Source organism: Centrocercus urophasianus, unplaced genomic scaffold (genome assembly GCF_019232065.1).
Source record: "Centrocercus urophasianus isolate 14NV4802_14NV808 unplaced genomic scaffold, USGS_Curo_1.0 seq_12, whole genome shotgun sequence".
NCBI classification, from domain to species: domain Eukaryota; kingdom Metazoa; phylum Chordata; class Aves; order Galliformes; family Phasianidae; genus Centrocercus; species Centrocercus urophasianus.
This window is the reverse complement of record NW_024884364.1, coordinates 10,796,519-10,816,054: the sequence shown is the minus strand read 5'-3', so window position 1 is coordinate 10,816,054 and position 19,536 is coordinate 10,796,519. Positions and strand designations below refer to the sequence as shown.

General features: G+C 36.6%; 1 protein-coding gene across 1 annotated transcript in view; it reads right to left on the bottom strand.

Moving 5' to 3' along the window:
- ALCAM (activated leukocyte cell adhesion molecule) overlaps window positions 1-19,536 on the bottom strand; it is a 119,392-nt gene that overhangs the window by 9,452 nt on the left and 90,404 nt on the right. The window contains exons 4-14 of the mRNA XM_042810113.1: window positions 18,898-18,962; window positions 18,418-18,505; window positions 17,386-17,568; window positions 12,486-12,613; window positions 10,719-10,848; window positions 6,472-6,584; window positions 5,479-5,614; window positions 5,267-5,400; window positions 3,679-3,811; window positions 2,937-2,975; window positions 2,491-2,608 (exon numbers count right to left, since the gene is read on the bottom strand). Of these exons, the coding sequence (XP_042666047.1) occupies window positions 2,491-2,608; window positions 2,937-2,975; window positions 3,679-3,811; window positions 5,267-5,400; window positions 5,479-5,614; window positions 6,472-6,584; window positions 10,719-10,848; window positions 12,486-12,613; window positions 17,386-17,568; window positions 18,418-18,505; window positions 18,898-18,962 (1,267 nt within the window). The remainder of the gene's footprint in view (window positions 1-2,490; window positions 2,609-2,936; window positions 2,976-3,678; window positions 3,812-5,266; window positions 5,401-5,478; window positions 5,615-6,471; window positions 6,585-10,718; window positions 10,849-12,485; window positions 12,614-17,385; window positions 17,569-18,417; window positions 18,506-18,897; window positions 18,963-19,536) is intronic.

Below are 19,536 nucleotides of genomic sequence, written 5' to 3'. Positions count from 1 at the left end.
GCTTAATTAAGATACAGCAAAAGTTTTAGTAAGATTCTTCAGTGCCATATTATATCCTCTGATCAGTGCTAATTAGTTCATTATATGCTTTTTGGAAAATGGACAAAGCTGTAGAAAACAAGCATTTGGCCTTCTGCTCAGATGAAGGAGAGACAAAGCATGCTGGGATAGGGAGCCTCAGCTCTTAATGTGAGACGGGGCTGGTTGCAGGACATGGAATACAGATGAGGCCCTGATTCATGGGATAATATTCATAGTGAGAAGAATATGTGGCAATAATCAGCTTTTGCATCAAGTGGAGCTGAGACAGTGAATAACTCTATAAGTGATTTATTGTGAATATATTCCAAAGCTACAAGTGTAATTTCTACTTAGCGTGGAAGACAAAACAATAGAAGATTATGCAAACCACAACACCCATAATGACAAAAGTAATGTTTTTCTTGCCTCGGCAGACTTGGAAAGTTCTGTGCTGCTGCCTTCTCAGACTTTCCTTTGGCGTCACTTTAGGGATAGAGATTAGGTGAGTTACTGTTCAAGGGTGGGTTCAATAAGTGACTACTATCTGTTGGCCTGCACAGGGATGGACAGTTGTGATTGGACACAGACTGTAACTGAAGGTGTAAGGTGCTTTTTACAAGGAGTATTTTTACTTCTAGATTATAATTTATGCTGAAAAATTTGTCAGAGAATAGGTGCCGACACTCAGCTTGCTCTTGCAAGTACGGCATGCACAAGTTAGGGAGGATAAAAACAGGTCAACTTCAATATATGCTGAGAACATGGGATTGTCAGTGACAATATATCAATTAAGGGTTTCAGAAGCCAGCAACATTGTATGAAATAGGAAGACTATTATTTAACTATAAAGGTTTTTTATTGTTATTTTTTTGTTCCTGGTGAACCTTTCTAATAAATTCAAGCTCTAATTTTACTTGAAGCATGTATAAGAGAAATTGAGCACAAGGAAAAGGAAAAAGAATATAGAATATTCCATTTAGAATATAATGTATCCTATATTAGAAGAGGAAAAAGCTATCTTAAATCACAAGCTCATTTCAGCAAATGACATCCTGTAATCTAGGTTTCTAATCGGCTCTCACCACAATATATAAATGGTGCAGAGAAAGATACTTTACCTTCTCTGCCCTCCTTGTATCCTACCACCTCTTGCAAAAACCCAATCACTGCATCATTTTATGACTGCACATTCTCATATTCAAAACAGATGAAAGAAAATGATTCTAGACATTATTACGAGAGTAGCAAAGTGCGAGAGGAGGAGCTCAACGTTATTTTACTAGATGATTTTAAGTTTTCCAATTGTAATGATTCTATGGTTCTACTATTACTTCTTAATTAGTAAGCAAAAGAAGCATGACCTTTGGAAAAAAAAAAATTGCTTCCCCACCCTTCCATAATATCTGAATGTGGTTTTGTGCTCTGTCAAAATTAGCAGTTGTTTATTTGCAGAACTTCCAAAAACTACTTAGTTATGTCTAGAGAACATTCCTTAAGTAATATAAAAACCCCTGCATTTTATAAGAAAAGTAGATTGAGAATTCTTTGTTACACTTTGTCACTTTTCTGTCACACATTTTAGATTTCATTTGAGGTAGCTTTAATGAAAAGTCACAAAAAGAACTTTAAGATTTTTTTTTATATACTTGTGCTGATTTGTTTTTATTATGCATAACTTCTTTAATCTCCCTATTTAAAAAGTACTTAACAACAACCTTCCAGACAGCAAGCCTGTTCTAAGTTCTCCCTCGGGACACATATATGATGATAAGGCCAAATGGCACACAGTCACGGCCATCTTTAAAATTATGGAGAAAAATGGCTACACTTTAATAAAATGAACTGGATGATCTCAAAGTGGGCCTGAGTGGTAATATAAAAACTTGAAAGCCAAGCAGACCTCAATGGCAAATCCTGTGCTTGCTTAGGTTGGTAAAACACTCATTTGGATGACGGCTTCTATCTTTTCTGCAACAAAAGGTCTATGTTTACCATTTTTACTTCTATAGATCTCAAAGTATATGTGAATGAATGAATGAAGGAAGGACCTAGATAATCTAGATCTGTTCTGCAATTTAGTCCGCGTTTTAAAGCAGAAGAGTTACCCAAATTTTTAAGTGTAGACAATTTCCAGTAGCAATTGAGCCACATAGGAGGTGACTTCCCACAATTAACTCACAGGTACCATATCAGCTCAGATTTGGCTGTCAGGAAATAGAACCTCATTAGAGACAGCTAACTATGAAAAGTCTTGGAGTAAGCTGCCTTTATCCAAGAGAAATATCTTGTTGAGCTTTAGGGCATGCCAATCAGAAATGTCAAGTTTCCTTTCTCTATTAAATGCACTTAGTATAACAACTTGTCCCTGTCAGACTACTGGAATGCTGCAGGAAGGAAAACAGGTAAATATATGTTTGTGTTTATGATTATTTTTTAAAATTTAGTATCAAGTTTTTCATAAATTCTTACTTTGATTTCTTCACATAGAGCCAGTAGACAACACCTGCAACCAGGGCAACCAACAGAAGACCGACTACAATCCCCACTATTAGTTTCGCCTGGTCATTAACCTTTTCACTGTTGTCATCTGAAGCAAAGAAGAAAAGTTAATGAATTAACTTATGATGAAGAAAAGTAATACAGCATTTTAAAAATACTTGCATTAGAAATGAGAAAAGGAGTCAGAATATCAAAATGAAAAAAGGAAAAGAAAAAAAAAGAACTGTTTCAAAAAGACCAAGTGAAAAAAACATAACACTTAAAGCTTCAAGAAAGTCATGTTCCTACTCAATCATGGTGCCACCTGCTACAGATCAAGTTGAGTCCTATTTTGAGGGATTGTTCAGTGATTCTGCATATGTCTTAATCTGAGACAATGAACAGAAAGGGTTATGGAGATAGAAAACTGTACATACCATTTCTGTCCTCTGGTTCATCGTACTCTGGAATACTTACTGAAATGGAAAATGTTAAAATTAAAGATAAAACATGTTATAACCTCAATATTACTTATAATTATTTGCATCAGTGACACTAAAAAATAATGCAATATTTGCCAAACATCTTTAAGAAAAAGTTATTATTTTATAACTGTAAGATATCCAACTGAAGAATCATGTTCAATACTATAATATTAGTCTCAGAAATATTTATGTGTTCCTCTTTCACAACTATTAGCTTCTTAATATATTTCCTCACTGAAAATTGAAAAAGTCAATACCAATAATGATAAACTGGAATTTGAGGAGTAAAAGATGGTTATGTAGTAATAAATAAAGACTTTGTCTTTTGTAAGTAATATTTTATAATACTAAATGTACATTCTTTTGTACCATTATGGTGTAATATTACACAAATTACACACAAAACTCATGTTTTTTAAATATATATATTGTATACTTACGTTGAATATAAAATGAATACATTGCATACATGATATAACTAGTCAAGGAAGACTACACAGCTTCATTCAGAAAGCTATCAACACATTCTGTATTCTACTACACTATCAATGGTTCTATTGCTTTTGAGAAGCAATAAGGTAACTACATTACTACCAACATTATTATGCACATCCAGTCTTCATTTGTGCACGAAGTGTGGATACTCTATGTGAAACTACAACTTTCAGAAAAATGGTCTTTAGAAGATACTCACTAGCAGAGACATTCAGAGAGGTCACAGTCCTTTCTAGCTGATTTTCTGCAATGCATGTTAATGTTACATTTTCCTCAGGAGCAATTATAATTTTACTGGAAAATTTTCCATTAACATACTTGGTCTCCTCTGTCTGAAAAGGTAAAAAATGAAGGTTAGCATCCTTGAAAAACACAAACAACAAAGAATTTATTATCTGTATTTACGCAATGAAAATGTTCAGAGAGAAATAACAATCAACCATATTTCAGTTTTCCAAATAACTTTTCCACATGACAATAGAAATAATTCATTATTTTATTACATGCTAACGTGAACATTTGGATTGCCCAGTCTTTTCTTGTAGCTGTATCTACATTTTGCCCAGCACATACTGCAATAAGACTTCTAAAGAGGTATTTTTCAAAAGTTCACCAGACCCTGTACTTGTTTTTGTTTATTCCAACTATTTAAAGAATATCCAAGGTACAAAATTCTCCAAGGAAACCCCAAAATGAGATGTCTAAGTTTGCATTTCTTTATGACCACTGTAAGATTTCCACTTTACAAGATTCCAAATCATGAGTTGTTTCCACTCAAGAATCATTTTGCCAAGCCACATCTATTTAGTGGTAACTGCAGCATCAGTGCTGTAATGGTGATGAAGGTGTTCCTTAAATTTGCTGTACACCATTCTTACATTAATACCATGTCCAGAAAAACATTATTTTCTATTAATTAGTTATATAGACTCAACACAATTCCTAACCTACAGTTGCAAGCAAATGGACATGTTTTCACAGTCATGTAATTTCTGAAGGGCTAAAGCAAAACCTTAGGAAGCAGTGAAATCTGCAGGAACAATGGGCATTATACTTTCAGTCTTCAAATGTTTGTATACGCATCTAATTTATTTTTCCCATCAAGACAAAGTATGGCAATTCTCTGCATGTGTTTTTGTTATCAATATGAAGATATATCAGTTTGCTCTTTTTTCAGATATTTTTCAAGCTGCTTAAGTCTTCATATTTCTCCCCTAGGCTGACTGCATTTTGGTTTTGTTTCCAAAATGCAGTAAGAAACAATGATATAACCACACAAAAATAACATATACATTAGGATAAAACTGCAAAGTCCATCAGGAACTATAGTGAGCATATTTTCTGATTTTTACTTGTAATACTTCCCCCAGCTAATGCCTACATCAAGTACCTTATTACTTTCTAACACAAATTTCAGAGCATTTGTAAATCCTTCATGTATTTGGCAAAGCCGCATTATCCAAGCAAAATGACTGAATAACTTTAAAATGCAGATTTTAATTACAAACTTCTTTTTTTCCTTCCAGCTTCGTCTTGTAGGTGAGGGAACCTGTATACCTTTGAACCTGTATACCTTTGCAATATGCATAAGCCCTTTATCATCAGAAATTATCCATGCAGGTACCAGGTAGCTATTGTCCACATAAGCCTGTAATATAATTTACCCTCCTTCTCTCGAAGAAATAAAACTGATTAAACTCCTTCATCTAATTACTTGCAAATTTTTTCTTGACTTTATACACCAAAACATAGGAGGCGTGATTTAAAGTAGTAAAAGAGATACTTGCCTTATTTATGAGGCTTCCACTACCAGTAACTGTCCATTGCACTGCTGGTTTGGGAAATCCTTCCACGTGACAGACAATTGTTTTAGACATTTTATTTGTATTGGTTTTCTTTGTCATTTTGATTTGAGGCTTTCCTATTTGAAAAATATTACAGTTAAACATTTTATTTATGAACAGCATAATTAATAATCATAGCTTTTTTGCTTCCTTACCTTCCACTATAAGTTTAAGTGTCTTTCTTTTCTTTAGCCCTTCAACTTCCTGTAGAGTAGTTTCACAGATGTAGTTTCCAGCATCTTGATACTGCAGACTTGAAAATGATGGACTTGTTTTCATTCTGGTATTGTCCTGATGGAGCAAGGAGTTAATCTTTTGAACTCTAATTCAGAATACATTAACCTCTACATTACAAAAGTGACTGGCATTAACAGATTAGAGTCTTACACTTCAAGTGTCTTCCTGTTAGTAACCACCTTCAAATAGCAGACAGCAACATCTGAGCATGAAAAGTGGAAACTATTGGATGTTGATATAAGCCGCTTCTCTTCTTCACCTTCAAGTCAAGGGCATAGATGGGAACAACTTTTCTGAGCTTTGCCAGTAGTCTGGTGAAAAACGCTATTGGTACAAGTTGACACACTATCAACACACCTCTAGTAACTGAGCTTAGGAGTTCACTACTAAATGACCTCAGGTATCATCATTTTTAGTTTCCATCCGTACTGGTGTTCTTTAAACCTGCTATCTACAACAGCTACTTTTTTTAACCACCCACTGAACAGCCAGCAGCCAACATCTAATCTCTCAACCAGCCTTGTCCTGCTAAATTTACTGGGACCGAGATTAAGCTTACCAAAAATGAATAAATAAATAATTGATAAATTCAAATTCCTTCAAAGGGCTTTTTCCTCTTAGCAGGACCTGATTCTGAAAGTTCCTCATACAGACCATTTCAATAAAATTGCATTTGTGTTATACTGTTCAGTAGTCCTCTGAGAATTGAGCCAATAATTACAGTAACTAATTTTTAGTCATCAATTTAAAGTGGTGTCTCTTATTTTAGCACTGCACAAAAGATTCATTTTAACAATAGGCCTCCAAAAGCCAAATCAGCATAGTTCCCGCCCTCCCAAAACACTGAAGTATCAACAGTAATATGAAGTGATGAATACACAGATGAAGTGTGAAGTAGATGAATCACTGACCTTTATCCAGAACACAGTTGCATTTCTACTAGAAGAAATTGTGCATGACACAGGCAGGGCCTCTCCAATCTGCTTTGTGACTTCTCCACTAGGAGTAAGCTGCAAATCCAGATCTGAGACACAAAGAACATTTGTCAAAATGGTAATCTCAGAATGCCTGGGCCATAAGATAGGCTTTCCAAGAAAAGAAAATGTGACTAATTGCACTCATTAAATTCATTTGCTCAATAAAATCTAAATCAAACTTAGAAGAAAGGAAGAAGACAGAATTATTCTAAAACAGGCGTTGCAAGAACATTCACATTTTTGCTGTAATTACAGGCTAACAGGAAAAGTGAAAACTTACTAATTACTAGACAAATTGATATCTTTTTTCACCCTTGTACTACTGAAAGGGTGACAAAAGAGGCACAAGAATCCGCAGGAGTATTCAGCACAGCAGTATTTGTTTCTTGAAAGAGGAAGCACAGGCTGCCGTGAGGGAATCTCTTTTTCAGCCAGATTCAAGTGTACTTTCAGTGGAGGACTCAAGCAGATGGGGACAGATTAATTTGAACAGTTACTTAATAAAATGCATAGAAGTGGATAGGAGGACAAGGGGTAACTTTCTGAAATCTGATAAAACAAGATGATTTTTATGCTGAGCATATGGAGAGGATGAGAGTGGTCAATGTAGCGTGTGACAGATGATACTGACTGAAGAGACAAGAGGCCTGAATTATAAGGCTGGGTGACCACACATGAAGCCCTTTGATTTCTTTGTTTTCATTAGTAACTTAAAAGTCATTTTGTGTTACTCAGAGTCCAAGCTTTCCCTGACCTGTTTTGACTTCAGGGAAATTACAGAATCAGTGATAGCTGTGTTTGACGCTAGGGAGGGTGAGACCCAGTAATAGAAAGATCAGGCAACACTGCTCCAGAATTTTCTGAGTATATGGATTTGGCAGGCTAGTGATTGCTTTTTCAGGAAAATCCTACAATGAAAGAAAAGCAGAATTTGCCAAGCTAAACCTCTATTTTGCTTCCCTTCTCACAGAGCTTTGCCTGTGAGCCAAGTTGCCTGGTCAAATAACTATCACAGATGCACACACACAATAGCTCAAATGGCAAGCAATCATGGTTTCATCATGAATATAGCACTAGAAAAGCACTGCAGAATATCCTTTTGGCTTTTAAGCAGAGTTAAATATATATATGTATATATACATATATACTTGAGGCAAAATCACAGTTGATAAAGGAGGGAAAAACAGTGAGTTCTACTTAACAAAACAGTGAACTTGACTACTGTTTTCATTCAGCGGTTGCCCTGGGAACACCATTAAAAAGCAGGACTTCAGGGAGAGTCTGTGGTCCATCCAGTACTATTAGACTGCATTATTATCTGTATTATAAAGTCTAATGGCTACTCTGAGAGGTCCCAGATCCGCATGAATGAAAGAAACGTCCTGAAGGGGAAAAATTGTATTTTTTTTCTTTAGTCTTTCTTTCCCCCACCTCCCCAACTAGCAAACCCAAGAAAATTAACAAAAGCTACTCCAGATTTTACCACTGCTTTCACAAGGGAAAAAAAAAAAATGGAAGAGATTTTTTCTTCTAGCTCAGCTCCTCTTGAGTCAGAAGAGTGGGTTGAAGACAAAGCTACATTTTTTCCCCCCTCACAGCAACTCTCCAACATTTACTTAAACTTTTCATTCTTTGAAGCATGATATCACCTCAAACCAGAGATCACCAAAGAACAATGAGCATCTTCTTTCACATATACCACAGAAAGGAGAAACTCATTACATTTTTGGCCATCATCTCAAGCAAGACTGACACTGAGCCTCAGTTCAATCCTTCAAACTAGTCCTCCGCCAGGGTAGCAAGCCTGAGCCCCCCACAACCTCATCTTTCTGGTGCTGTAAGTGAGACTACATTCCTCTCACACATGGGTCTTCTTGTCACAGATGTTCAGGAAAATTTACATTATGTGAGATGAACTGCACAGCTCGAAGTATTGTTTTATGAGGCAAACATAGAATTAACATACAATTTCTCATAGGATTCCCTCGAGGAAGAATCCATAGAGCAATTTGATTTCTTTCTTTTCTCTCTCCCACCCTAAAAATTTGCTTTATGAATACAGTATTTCCCTATATTTGATGGGTAACTCAGATGCCTAAATGTCAGTGTTCAGCTTTCTGTGAAGTTCATAATAGATTCACAGGTATAAACAAAATTTTGTATTGCCTATATTTTTAATCGAAATGAAAAACCTGAAGTGTTAAGATCAGAAGCGAGGAAATGAAAAGTCCTGACTCAGAATGAACACTTTTACAGTGTAACACTGCAGAAAGAAATACTTATCCATATGAGAAAATGAAAGTAATAAAGCAAAGGAGGAAAATAAAATTTAATGAGAATTAAAAAGTATTATTTTAAGGACAGGTACAAAGGTTTGGGCATTCAGGAGGTACAGAACTGTTCTGAGCCTCACCTAAGCAAAGGCTTTAATACTGATAGATGTATCTAAGAGAAACAAGCCATACACGAAGAAAGGAAGCAAGGTACTAGACTGGACATACGAGTTCTGAGTAGCTGCACTCAGACAGAATTACATCATGAAAATACATGTTTCTCTCATACAGTGAAACTCTTCTGACATGCACAAAAAATAGCAGGTAAAGGAAAACTGACTCTTTATATATCTATATATATCTTATATATATGAAGCCACAGAAGCCATACTCTAGAATAACTATTTATGGAGGTATTAGTCAACATGCTAACCACTTGGAACAAAACAAAAGGGCCAATGATACCACAGCAATCTAGCAGCAATTCAGCTTTGGTATTGGGCAGGTAGGAGCAGAAGCACAGATCTCTTACATATTCCAATTCTTGGTCAAGAAAAGGGAATAGGTAGTAAAACAGCAAACAACCTCGTTAAATATAAAACATTCATTAAACTAAAGAGGGAAATTATTCATGTACAGGTAGATTCTAGATATATTGTACCTCTTCCAAGAAAAAAAAGCCCACATAGCATCAAACTGCAGAAGAGCAAAAACTGTGGCACACCAAATGCTATGTAGTTAAAAAGTCCTTGCTTTACTGTGTTCCATTACATACAGTCAATCTTGTTGATCAAACCTAACAAAGGAATAAAGTTGGTTTAGAAGGAGACAGAGGCACCTCAGCTCTTGAAAAGTGGGCAGAAAGAGGCAAGCAGACTGAAATATCAGAGTTTTCTAACTCCTTAAGCAAGTAGCTAGATTCTGAAGTTGAAATGCCCTAACCTGACCCACACTTAAGAGGAAAAATAAACATAGATGTTCATTTTTCTATGTGACATTTCTTTTTATATGATGTATAATTACTGTGGGAGCATTTCCAGTTTGTTATTGACTAAGTCCCTCTGAACCTGTAAACTATCAGGAGATATTTATGCTACTGGGAAGACTAGAGACCATGAATGTCCTCTGGGGAAACTCAGGACCATTGGCCTGGATCTCATTTCACACCCTGTGATAGTATGGTAAAGTTTGAATGAAAGAGGCCCCATTCTTGCATTTTCCCAAAAAGATAAAATTAAAACCAGCCATTGAATTAGTTGCTTCAATGGTTAATCCAAGTCAGTGGTTGCTTCATGTTGATAAAGTATGAGTAAATACTCTTGTGTCCATCTAAAGCAAATTCACCAAGCTCTGTTGCTCTCATGATTCAGGGAAAAGGAAGCAAACAAACAAACAAATAACAACAACAACAAAAACAGAAAAAAAAAAACCAGAAAAAAACCCCAAACACTACATGAACAAAACGAATATCTAAGTTGCTTCTTATTATGTGTTAACCTTATTGAGATAAGATGAAAGGACATCAGACTAATGTGAATTTGACTCCAAAGAACAACCTTCAGTGCGAGCCGCTGTCTGTCTGAGCACATTCTGAGGCATTGCTGGATCAGAATAATTTATCATATTGTGACACATGAAATATCAGAATTTTCACTGTACAGTGCAGTATATAACCTACAATGGTTACATTAAGTGAATCTCTAAGCCAGGAAATTGAGAAAGTTTAGGTGTTTAAGCAGAGATACATTGAAAGGAAAAAAAATTTTAAAATCCAACCTTAATTACTTCAAACAAGCCACATCATTCAGCTCACCATAAGTCAGTTAGAGAGATCTCCTTAAGCAGAGGTGCAAGCTAGGTTTTCTATCCTTATACAAAAGGATCCAAATACAAAATGCAATGACTTACAGTGCACAGTGATGGTGGTTGCGTCCATCATGCTTTTGTCAGTCAGAGAGCACTTGTATTCTCCTGTTGCATTTCGTCTCACATCTGTCATTATGTAAGTATCTGAGCTTCTTATACCTTCTGTTTCTCCCTGTGGATGGAAAATAAAACATTTATTGCATATGAGCCTGCTGAAAGCTTTCTTTTTTGTTGGGGATTTTTTTTAATTGTAAGGCTCCTGAAATACACCAAAATACATTTAGTTTCAGTATTACTGAAATGCAATTACCCATTAACAACACTAATGTTTATTTCCTGCATGACCACAGAGTTTATAAAACCCTACAATTAAAAGCTTACTCTTTTAATTGAACAGCTAGCATACTTAAGAGAATATGAAAATAAGAAATCCAGAAATTCAGTAGAAAAGTGATGAAAGATGACTGAAAGGGTTGGAGAAACTGCAACTGCAAAACAAATTGCGTTTCTTAATTTGTATCTCAAATGCCATGCTCATTTCAGGAGGTCATGAAGTAAAATGTACTGCGTTACACACACTCAACACGCACAGCCCTGCTCTATCCACATCAGCATATACACTACCTTACATGCATTTATCCACAGAAATTGGGGCTTTGTCCCATTCCCCAGTTTCTACCTGATAACAGCTGACAGTCTTTGAACACCTTTGAAGCATGTACAGAATGAGAGTCTAATTCGTATCTATAAATCCAGAAAGTGATTTACCAGGTTTGTCACAATACCCACGAGTCTTGCAAAGGAACTGCAAATTCCAGCTCCCAGTAGCAGGGAGACTTGAAGATCAGACAGACTGCAGTGTTCAGCTTGCTCACTGTGACCACAGAGCAAGGAGACACATGGCATGCAGTAAATTCCTAGGATGACTCACTGCACCTAAACGGCTGAAGAGGACTTCAACTCCTGGTTTCCCGTGCTAACCTTCAGTAACTGAAACATGCCAGGAGCCTAAAGTAGAAAAGGATTATGTTCGAAGGACTACACATACAGTTTTTGAAATACTCGCAAGCATGCCATAGCTTTTGGCTCTCACATTCAACTCTGCTCAGTGCTGCAATAGGAACAAAAAGGGGATATAAGATTGAAGAGAGAGAGAAGCAGCACACAGGAAGAAGGTAGGAATCTTAAAATATAAAGCTGCATCTGTCTGTGGATTCCAACAAAACTAAAATGAACAGTATCAAATCCTTTATCTTTCCTGATTGTCATCTTATACATTTGACAGATTTGTTCTACACCTTCTCTTGCACTGTCACGCTGTTTCTTTTTCTTTATGACTGTATGCCACCACACAGTTTAATTAATAAATACAGAACTAAAAGAAATTGCAAAGATTCACCCATGAAAGTAAATTAAAAAAAAAGCTGAATTAATTTCCTGTACTTTCATTGCTGAATCTGTCCATTGTGACCAAAATAAGATGGTATATTCAAAATGATAAAATGCTTTTGTCAAAACTTCTTTTTTAAAAAAAATATATGATGATGTGAAATGAAGAATGGCAGTTTTTAGTAGGTTGAAACACCAAAAATCTTTGGATGGGGGAAGGAGGCTCTTTCAAACTATTTTGCCAACTCAGGTGAGACGTTCTCAGAGTCTGATGTAACGGCCAATGTCTATCTTTCAATATAGCTATAATTCCTTCCTTCATTTGTTTTAGAGTCACGTATGCACTGACAAGCATCAATGTCTGTAAGAAGGATTCATACAGAATATTTCACTACACAGTGACAGCAAGGGAGGACTTACTGGAATGTAAAACAGGAACTCCTGTGGAGGAGGGTTGCCATTCCCTGAGCACTTCAGAGTGACGTTATCACCTTCTTTAATGGTACTACTTTGTGACAGCACTCGAATAGTCACTTTCTCTGTTGGATCTGTGAAAACAACATACACACTTAATAGCTTCCACAAAAAACTACGGAGTAATATGATATGCATGGCTGGAGTGTTCATGATTTCATCATCGAGCTGATAAAGTTATTTGCATGTGTTGATCTTTCTTGCCGAAGACCTGAAGTCCATCACACTTTCCATACTTTGGCTAATTCAAGTAACCACAAAGAGGCCATACGATACGAAAAATCATTTTTATTAACCAAAATATCCTATCACTGACACAGCAATGACTACAATTCTATGAAGTGCTTAAGAGGAAAAAATATCCAACCCTGATCAGCACGAACAGCTTCACAGCATGATTTCATTATGAGGGATTAACTTGTCCTCTGTGAAGCTTGCTATATGGAGGACTGCAGCAATCAGAACAACAACAGAGGCTCTCAGTGCCTTGCATTAGTATTAGATATTAGCCTTCTTCCATTAAACAGAAGAAATATGAACTAAGCAACTCTATTCAGCCTATTCTATATGCTGATCACAACAACCTTTCACAAAGATGAATTCCACGAACATAATAGGACCCTTAACATAGTCAACAGAACTGTAAATGTAACGCACTTCTGTCATGTTCACTGAAGTTGAACTATAACTTACATTTTACTTGAGTAATTTTTTTAAGGCAAAGACGAAGTATATGTTAATAGATGCTATTCTTCCTAAGTAGAAGCCTAAATAAATTTTTTCAAATATAGAATAAAATGAAGAAAATTAAAGGAAATATTATTGGCAGATAACTCTCGCTGCTTTAATTTCAACGAATAAATAAAATTCCAACGATGCATGTCTTGCACTAAGACACAGTACAGCACACCTTATTAGACATGAAAAAAAATTATCTAGACAGCAGAGAAATCCTTGTCTGACAGCTGATTCTCTGTGTTTAATGAAGCATGGGCTCTATGACCCTTCTGACCCCTTAAGGCACTCATCATATTCATCTTCTGCTATGGGATTTTTCAATAACATGAGCTGCAGTTTATTGTGGCCTCTCAATGACCGGAAGCCCTAATGCAGATCTGCATCTCTCTTCATAGGAAAAGTGGTACCAGACGTCAAAAGGCCCTACCTTCTCTCCTCCACATGTCCTTGGCTCCCTATCCACATCCAAACATCTACCTCAATGTCTGCAGCACTGAATCACAACTTCACTACTGAGGAAAGGGAAGTCCAGCTGTTGGTGTGGAACACATGTGAGACAGTGAGATGTGAGATAGCAGCTGGTCATAAATCACAGGCACTCTTCTTGGTAGCTTCTCAGCCAAAGACCCCAGAGCCAGCCTACTGCAGAACTGGTCTCTCCCTTTTTCAAGTTATGTACCAAAGGTGAAAATGTTACTACAAATCCTGGAATTTCATAGGCATTGTCTCTGAATTAAAAGGAGATGAATCATACTGAGGAAGACTTCAGGACTTTTAATTTGGAACTGTTTTTTCCCACAGAGATGAACTGAACTGGATTGAAAATTGGACACAGTTAAGCAAGAATGACATTCATGCAAACCACCGGTCTTTCCCCTAGGCGTATCTTACCCTTCTATGTATTTCCATCAACTGGGAGGAAAGTTTTAATCTCATTCTCTAAACTGGAAAAAAAAATAACTATGAAAGTAAATAACAAAAGACTGATTAAATTGTTCTGTAAGGTGAACAGATCACCCTTCTGAGGAAGAAGCAACCCAGTGACAATGTTCAGGGCAATACTCATGCGAAGCAATGCACAGCAACATGCTTCTCCTTCACTAATAAGCATGAACAGCTTGGTGAAGGGATGTCCTTCTGCTCAGTGGCACGTATCTCTGGCTAGGTCCATATCACCCTGCCCTTCTATAAACCATCAACTTTGTATCTGCTTTCTTCAAGAGCAAAATAGTAGAAGCAGACACCAGAGGGCAGTTAGTAAATGAATGCCACCATCCCAGACCCAATGTGTCCGCAACTGACATAATTTTGTATAATTTTAATACAAACACAGATACTGGAAGCAGCATGACTGAAAAAGCACCTTTGACTCTTATCTGTTGTGGAAAGGAGTTAATCCCGAGCAAGACAGACACTTAAAAACAGGGCATGATAGGAAATTTTGCCTAATACCCTTTTATACTAATTAACTCAGAGCAGAACAAAACACAACTGCAGTCCAGATAATTTAGATACAATCAGACATTATCTAATTGTCCAGTGCCAGGAGTTCTCCTGCATTAATCAAGTTACTTTATCCAGCTTGCTGGCTACAGCTGCAAATGAGAGCCCGTAGTCAAGCACTGATAACTACTGCTAGCTGAGCTACCTATCTCCAGTTAGCACTGCATTCTGCAGGAGTTTGCTCATTCTTCAGACGCTGGCTGCTTCCAGGAGGTCCACTTCAGAACAGGAGCTGGCACAAGTCCTGAGCTACTAAAAACAGTAAAACATCTCTTAAATACTAACTAAACAGGTATATCTGAAACAAAAACATCTTGTTTAGGCATGGTTCAAATTGTGCTTTCCTCATTTCTTTGTGATAAAAAGTTACAGTGAATCTCACTAGATATTACAAAGAACAGCAGTCCTTCTTTATGTTTTTTTTTTTTTCAACTTCCTCCAAAATTGCAAAACATAATAGTTTGACAGACAAACTGAAAGAAAGACTCCCATTACAATCCTGGCTTTTTTTTTTTTTTTTTTTTAAATCTACATTACTTTCAACTGGTTAAAAAATCACATTTGTTGAGAAAGAAATCAACGACGACCACTGAACCAAATTTAAAAAAAAAAACCAAATCAGACCTAATTATCATTAAATAATACCAGTCAAGCAATCTATCTGTTGAAGCTCCAGAAGTTCATAAAGAGTTTCAGAAATCCAGTTGGAGATGCATTTAAGCAGAGCATGAAACAGAAGTTACAGCAAATGAAGATATGCAAAAAAGAAATGGGAATTTTCTTTACTCTAATGGTAAAGGAAATTTTGGAAGGTCTCTTTAGTACTGAAGGTTGTGCCTGCCTCCCACTGTTGGCTAATTAGCAGCACGATGCTTCCCATCTCAGGAGGAAGAGCTTATCTTAATTAAATTGCATGTTACTAGACCAGGATTAAAAGAGCTAGTCTAGCAAACAAATCTTTAATACTGGGTATGCGTGGTGTCTGATGCAGAGATTATTCTTCAATGCTGTACAGCTTTTTTTCTTTCACATTGAGTAGTTCTTAATAGCAAGTAGATGTAGTACAAACATCACAGAAATTTGCAAGAGCCTCATCCTCAATAGGCGAAGTAGCCTAATGCATTAAATTGATGGGTAAATGGGGAATAATAGCAATAAACCTATCTGACTGGGAAAAAATTAAATTCTTTCTAATCATTACAATTCTTTCCTGTAGATCCTTGCTGTAAGCAATAGGAGCTTTCTGTGGTCACGAGTTCCATAACTGCCAGAAAAGAAAACCAGTGGACCCAAACTTAAAACAGAACAAAAAAAAAAGCAATGGAATTGGTGACTGCAGACTTGAAATCTCTATATAATTTCCCAGGATAATGGTTTATCTGTTATCCCAGAGGCTTTCTTTTCCATTAGTTCTGGCAGTTGTCATTCTGAAGAAACACTTGGTGAAAAGGCGGCCTTAATTTACACTGGTTTTTCTGGGTGAAAATAAGGATTAACTACTCCAAGATCTGATCCCCTACTTCTGCTGCTCAACAAACTATACCTGCAAAGGAAAAGCAAGCAATGATCTAGGTAGAAAAGAGACTGTCACTTCAAGTCCAAGACACTCATTTTCAAAGCAATGGCGCACATCTACTGGCTGCAGACATCAGATGTGCTGTATTCATTTTCTTCATATTCCTTTGGATCACAGAGTTGCTAGACTGTATATACTAAGGCCTCATTAGATATCTGGACTGTGTACTCAGGCTTTATTGTTCCCAAAGTGGGGACTTTTTTTTATAAACTGAGGTATTACCTAAAATGTTCAAAGAAACAACAGTTAACAGGGCATCAGGAATATCTCCTGTTTCTCTTCTTTCTGTTACAACCTTCTGCCTTCAGTCCTTCAGAAGTGTCCCTTTACAAGACTCTGAAACCCTCTCCAACAGCTAGAACCTCCTCTGACCTACCTGGTCAATTGTCTGTTTTCTTTATTCAGAGGAGAACTATGATCTCTATGTCAGTCAGCAATACGGTAAAGAAGTTGCTTTGGGACTTAAAGTAATTATTCACATACATTCTCTACTTTAAAATTAGAAGTCTACCAAGATTCAAATGCCACATTTTGAATGTAAATATCAGCATCTTACAGCTGTAGACAAGCTACTACATTTTTGTGCAAGGTAGTCTGCCAGCATTAGCTGCTTGTGCTGACTCTTCTTTGCAAGAAATGAAAAGGATCTCAGCGTACAAATAATTATACAGAGTATTTATTGCATATTTCAAGAGGCACACAGAGTCATTCTCATCAGCCCCATCTTCTGCTAAAGTTCTGAAAAACCCATTTCACAGTAAATTTTTTAATTATTACTTTCTTCATAGCAGTAGAGCCTTGATAATCAGTATTTCTACTGTTAGAAAGAAAGAAAACCCAGGTAAATCCAAAGATAAATAAAAATCACCCTTACACTTTATTCAGATCTTCTTACTGCCAATCAGCTTTGAAAACACCATCTCAATAGTCAAGCAGCAATATCTGTAATGTTTTAAACTGTCTCAGAATTATTTCTTTTTCCCCAAAAGGTAGACTTTGTACAGCAGAAGATACTTTTTAGTAACTTACAGTGAACATCAAAGACAGCTGGTTCAGACTGTATTGTTTTCTGGCCAGATGGTCCATAATATGTTACAATGCAAGTAAATTTAGCATTTGCATCTTCTTTTGTTGGCATATACTGAAGAGATGATGTCATGGTGAAGAGTCCAGTAGATCTGTTCTCAACCTTTTGCAAATTTATGACCACAACTGTAAAGGAAATATTATTTCATTATCACATGGCCAGGATGTGAAACATTTTTCCAACTGCAGATACTTCTTGCTTGCCTGTTCCCTATTTACTGTTATCAGGCTGCAAACACACAAGTAACATGACATATTACCGAAGAAACTACACAAAGAATTTTCCTCCGGTGTTGCCACTGACATGTACTAGGAAGGTTTTATCAACAACATATTCCTAACACACTGCAAATTTTTAATCAAAGCAAAGCAAAGAACTAACTGCATTTTTTTGTTGTTGTTTTAATGCAAATCCCTCAGGCACTAAGAAGGCCTCAGAAGTGCCAGCAAAAACAATTTTTAAGATCACATTTATAACTTCATTTTGTAAGCCTCTCCTGTTTTATGGAAACTAAAATGTTATGGTCCAATCAGCCCATCACAATTCAAGTTGAAAGTCATGGGGTAAAGAAGAATTCCTCCTGAACAACCTGAAGGATAAATAACTGCATAAGAAGGCTATCATCTATGTGGTCTGAAACACAGTACTGGACAGGCATAAAACTGAAGCTGGAAATTAGTTATCAGTTTTTACTAGCTACATAGGTTCAAGAATTACTTTGCAACAGCATTAACAAAGTCAACTCTCCTCTTCACGTGTTTTTAAACTGTGATATGACATAAAGAAATAATACGGCATAGTTTGGGTTCTCCGAGAGGCACCCAAGAAGTTTCCTTCCAGTTTCGTATTTCTGTATAAGTAGTCTTTCTGAAAGACTTAGTCTTAAGACTAAAACAGAGTAACTCCAATAAACACAGTTCTTCAACATACATCCGTACGTGAATTCAAGGACAACATCCATTACTGCAACATACCTTCTTCCACAGGCTGCAAAACTCGCCCATTTTTGTACCACGTAACATTGCCTTCAGGATAACTATCTCTCACAACGCACTCTCCAAGCTGCAAAACAGACAGAAATTAGTCACTGTTTCTTTTTGCTGTGTTTTAACAGATCTGCTTTTGTTTTGGATAAAACTTCTAGGCAGTTCAAAAGTTTAACACCAGATGTATTTTTTCAAATGAGGTAAATCCCGTAAGTGAGGCTCAGGTACAATTTGGAAGAGGGATCGGTTGTGGATCTAGAATTAGGATGGACCCTGCTTACAGGGTTATTAGGGTACTGGTTGAAGAAGCCACTCTGTGCACAGCCTGGCTACACAGCGCAACCTCTCACAGCCACACATGCACACACACCCTCTCAGCCTCAGTTCATCACCTCTCTTCATCTTCACTGCAAAGGAACTGTAGGCAGCCTTCAAGCACGCAAGTTTGAGGGAGAATGCTGCTCTTACCATTTTTAGCTTCTCCGTTTCTAAGAAGTCTGCTTGATGCAAGATTTCTGGTTGAGAGGGTTGTTCTAAAACATAAATAGGATAAAGGTACTAGTGATAGAAGAACAAACAGTTTCAAAAAAAACATAACAAAAGTTACCACAAGATGTGTGAACTTTAAGACTAATTAGAATAGCCTATGCTGGTATAGCCTTATCTATACTTTGCCTTTAAAAGTGATCTTCTACTTAAACATCAGCAAAAAGACTGGAGATGAGGAAAAAACATACCCTTAAAATGTGTCCTACTTTCCCCAATAAATTCCTTGCATCCTGACAATATGTATTGTAGCCAGGCAGACAGTTAGGTGTCCGGGAGGAGATAACTTGATCTGATCTATCTGATTTACATAACACACATGCTGGAGAAGGAACCACCGGTACAGAAAATACAGCAACATTAAAATAACTTTACTAGCGATACTGCTACAACTAAGCTATCACTTCATAAAGGAGCAAGTTCCACCTAATCACTCTCCTAATGTTTATTTCTCCTAGAGGGTACTGTTACATATAAGAAATTAAATACAATTAAGAAATAAGATGACAGAAGTAAGTACATGTAATTACTTTAACTGATTTTAAGTTGGTTAAGACTCTC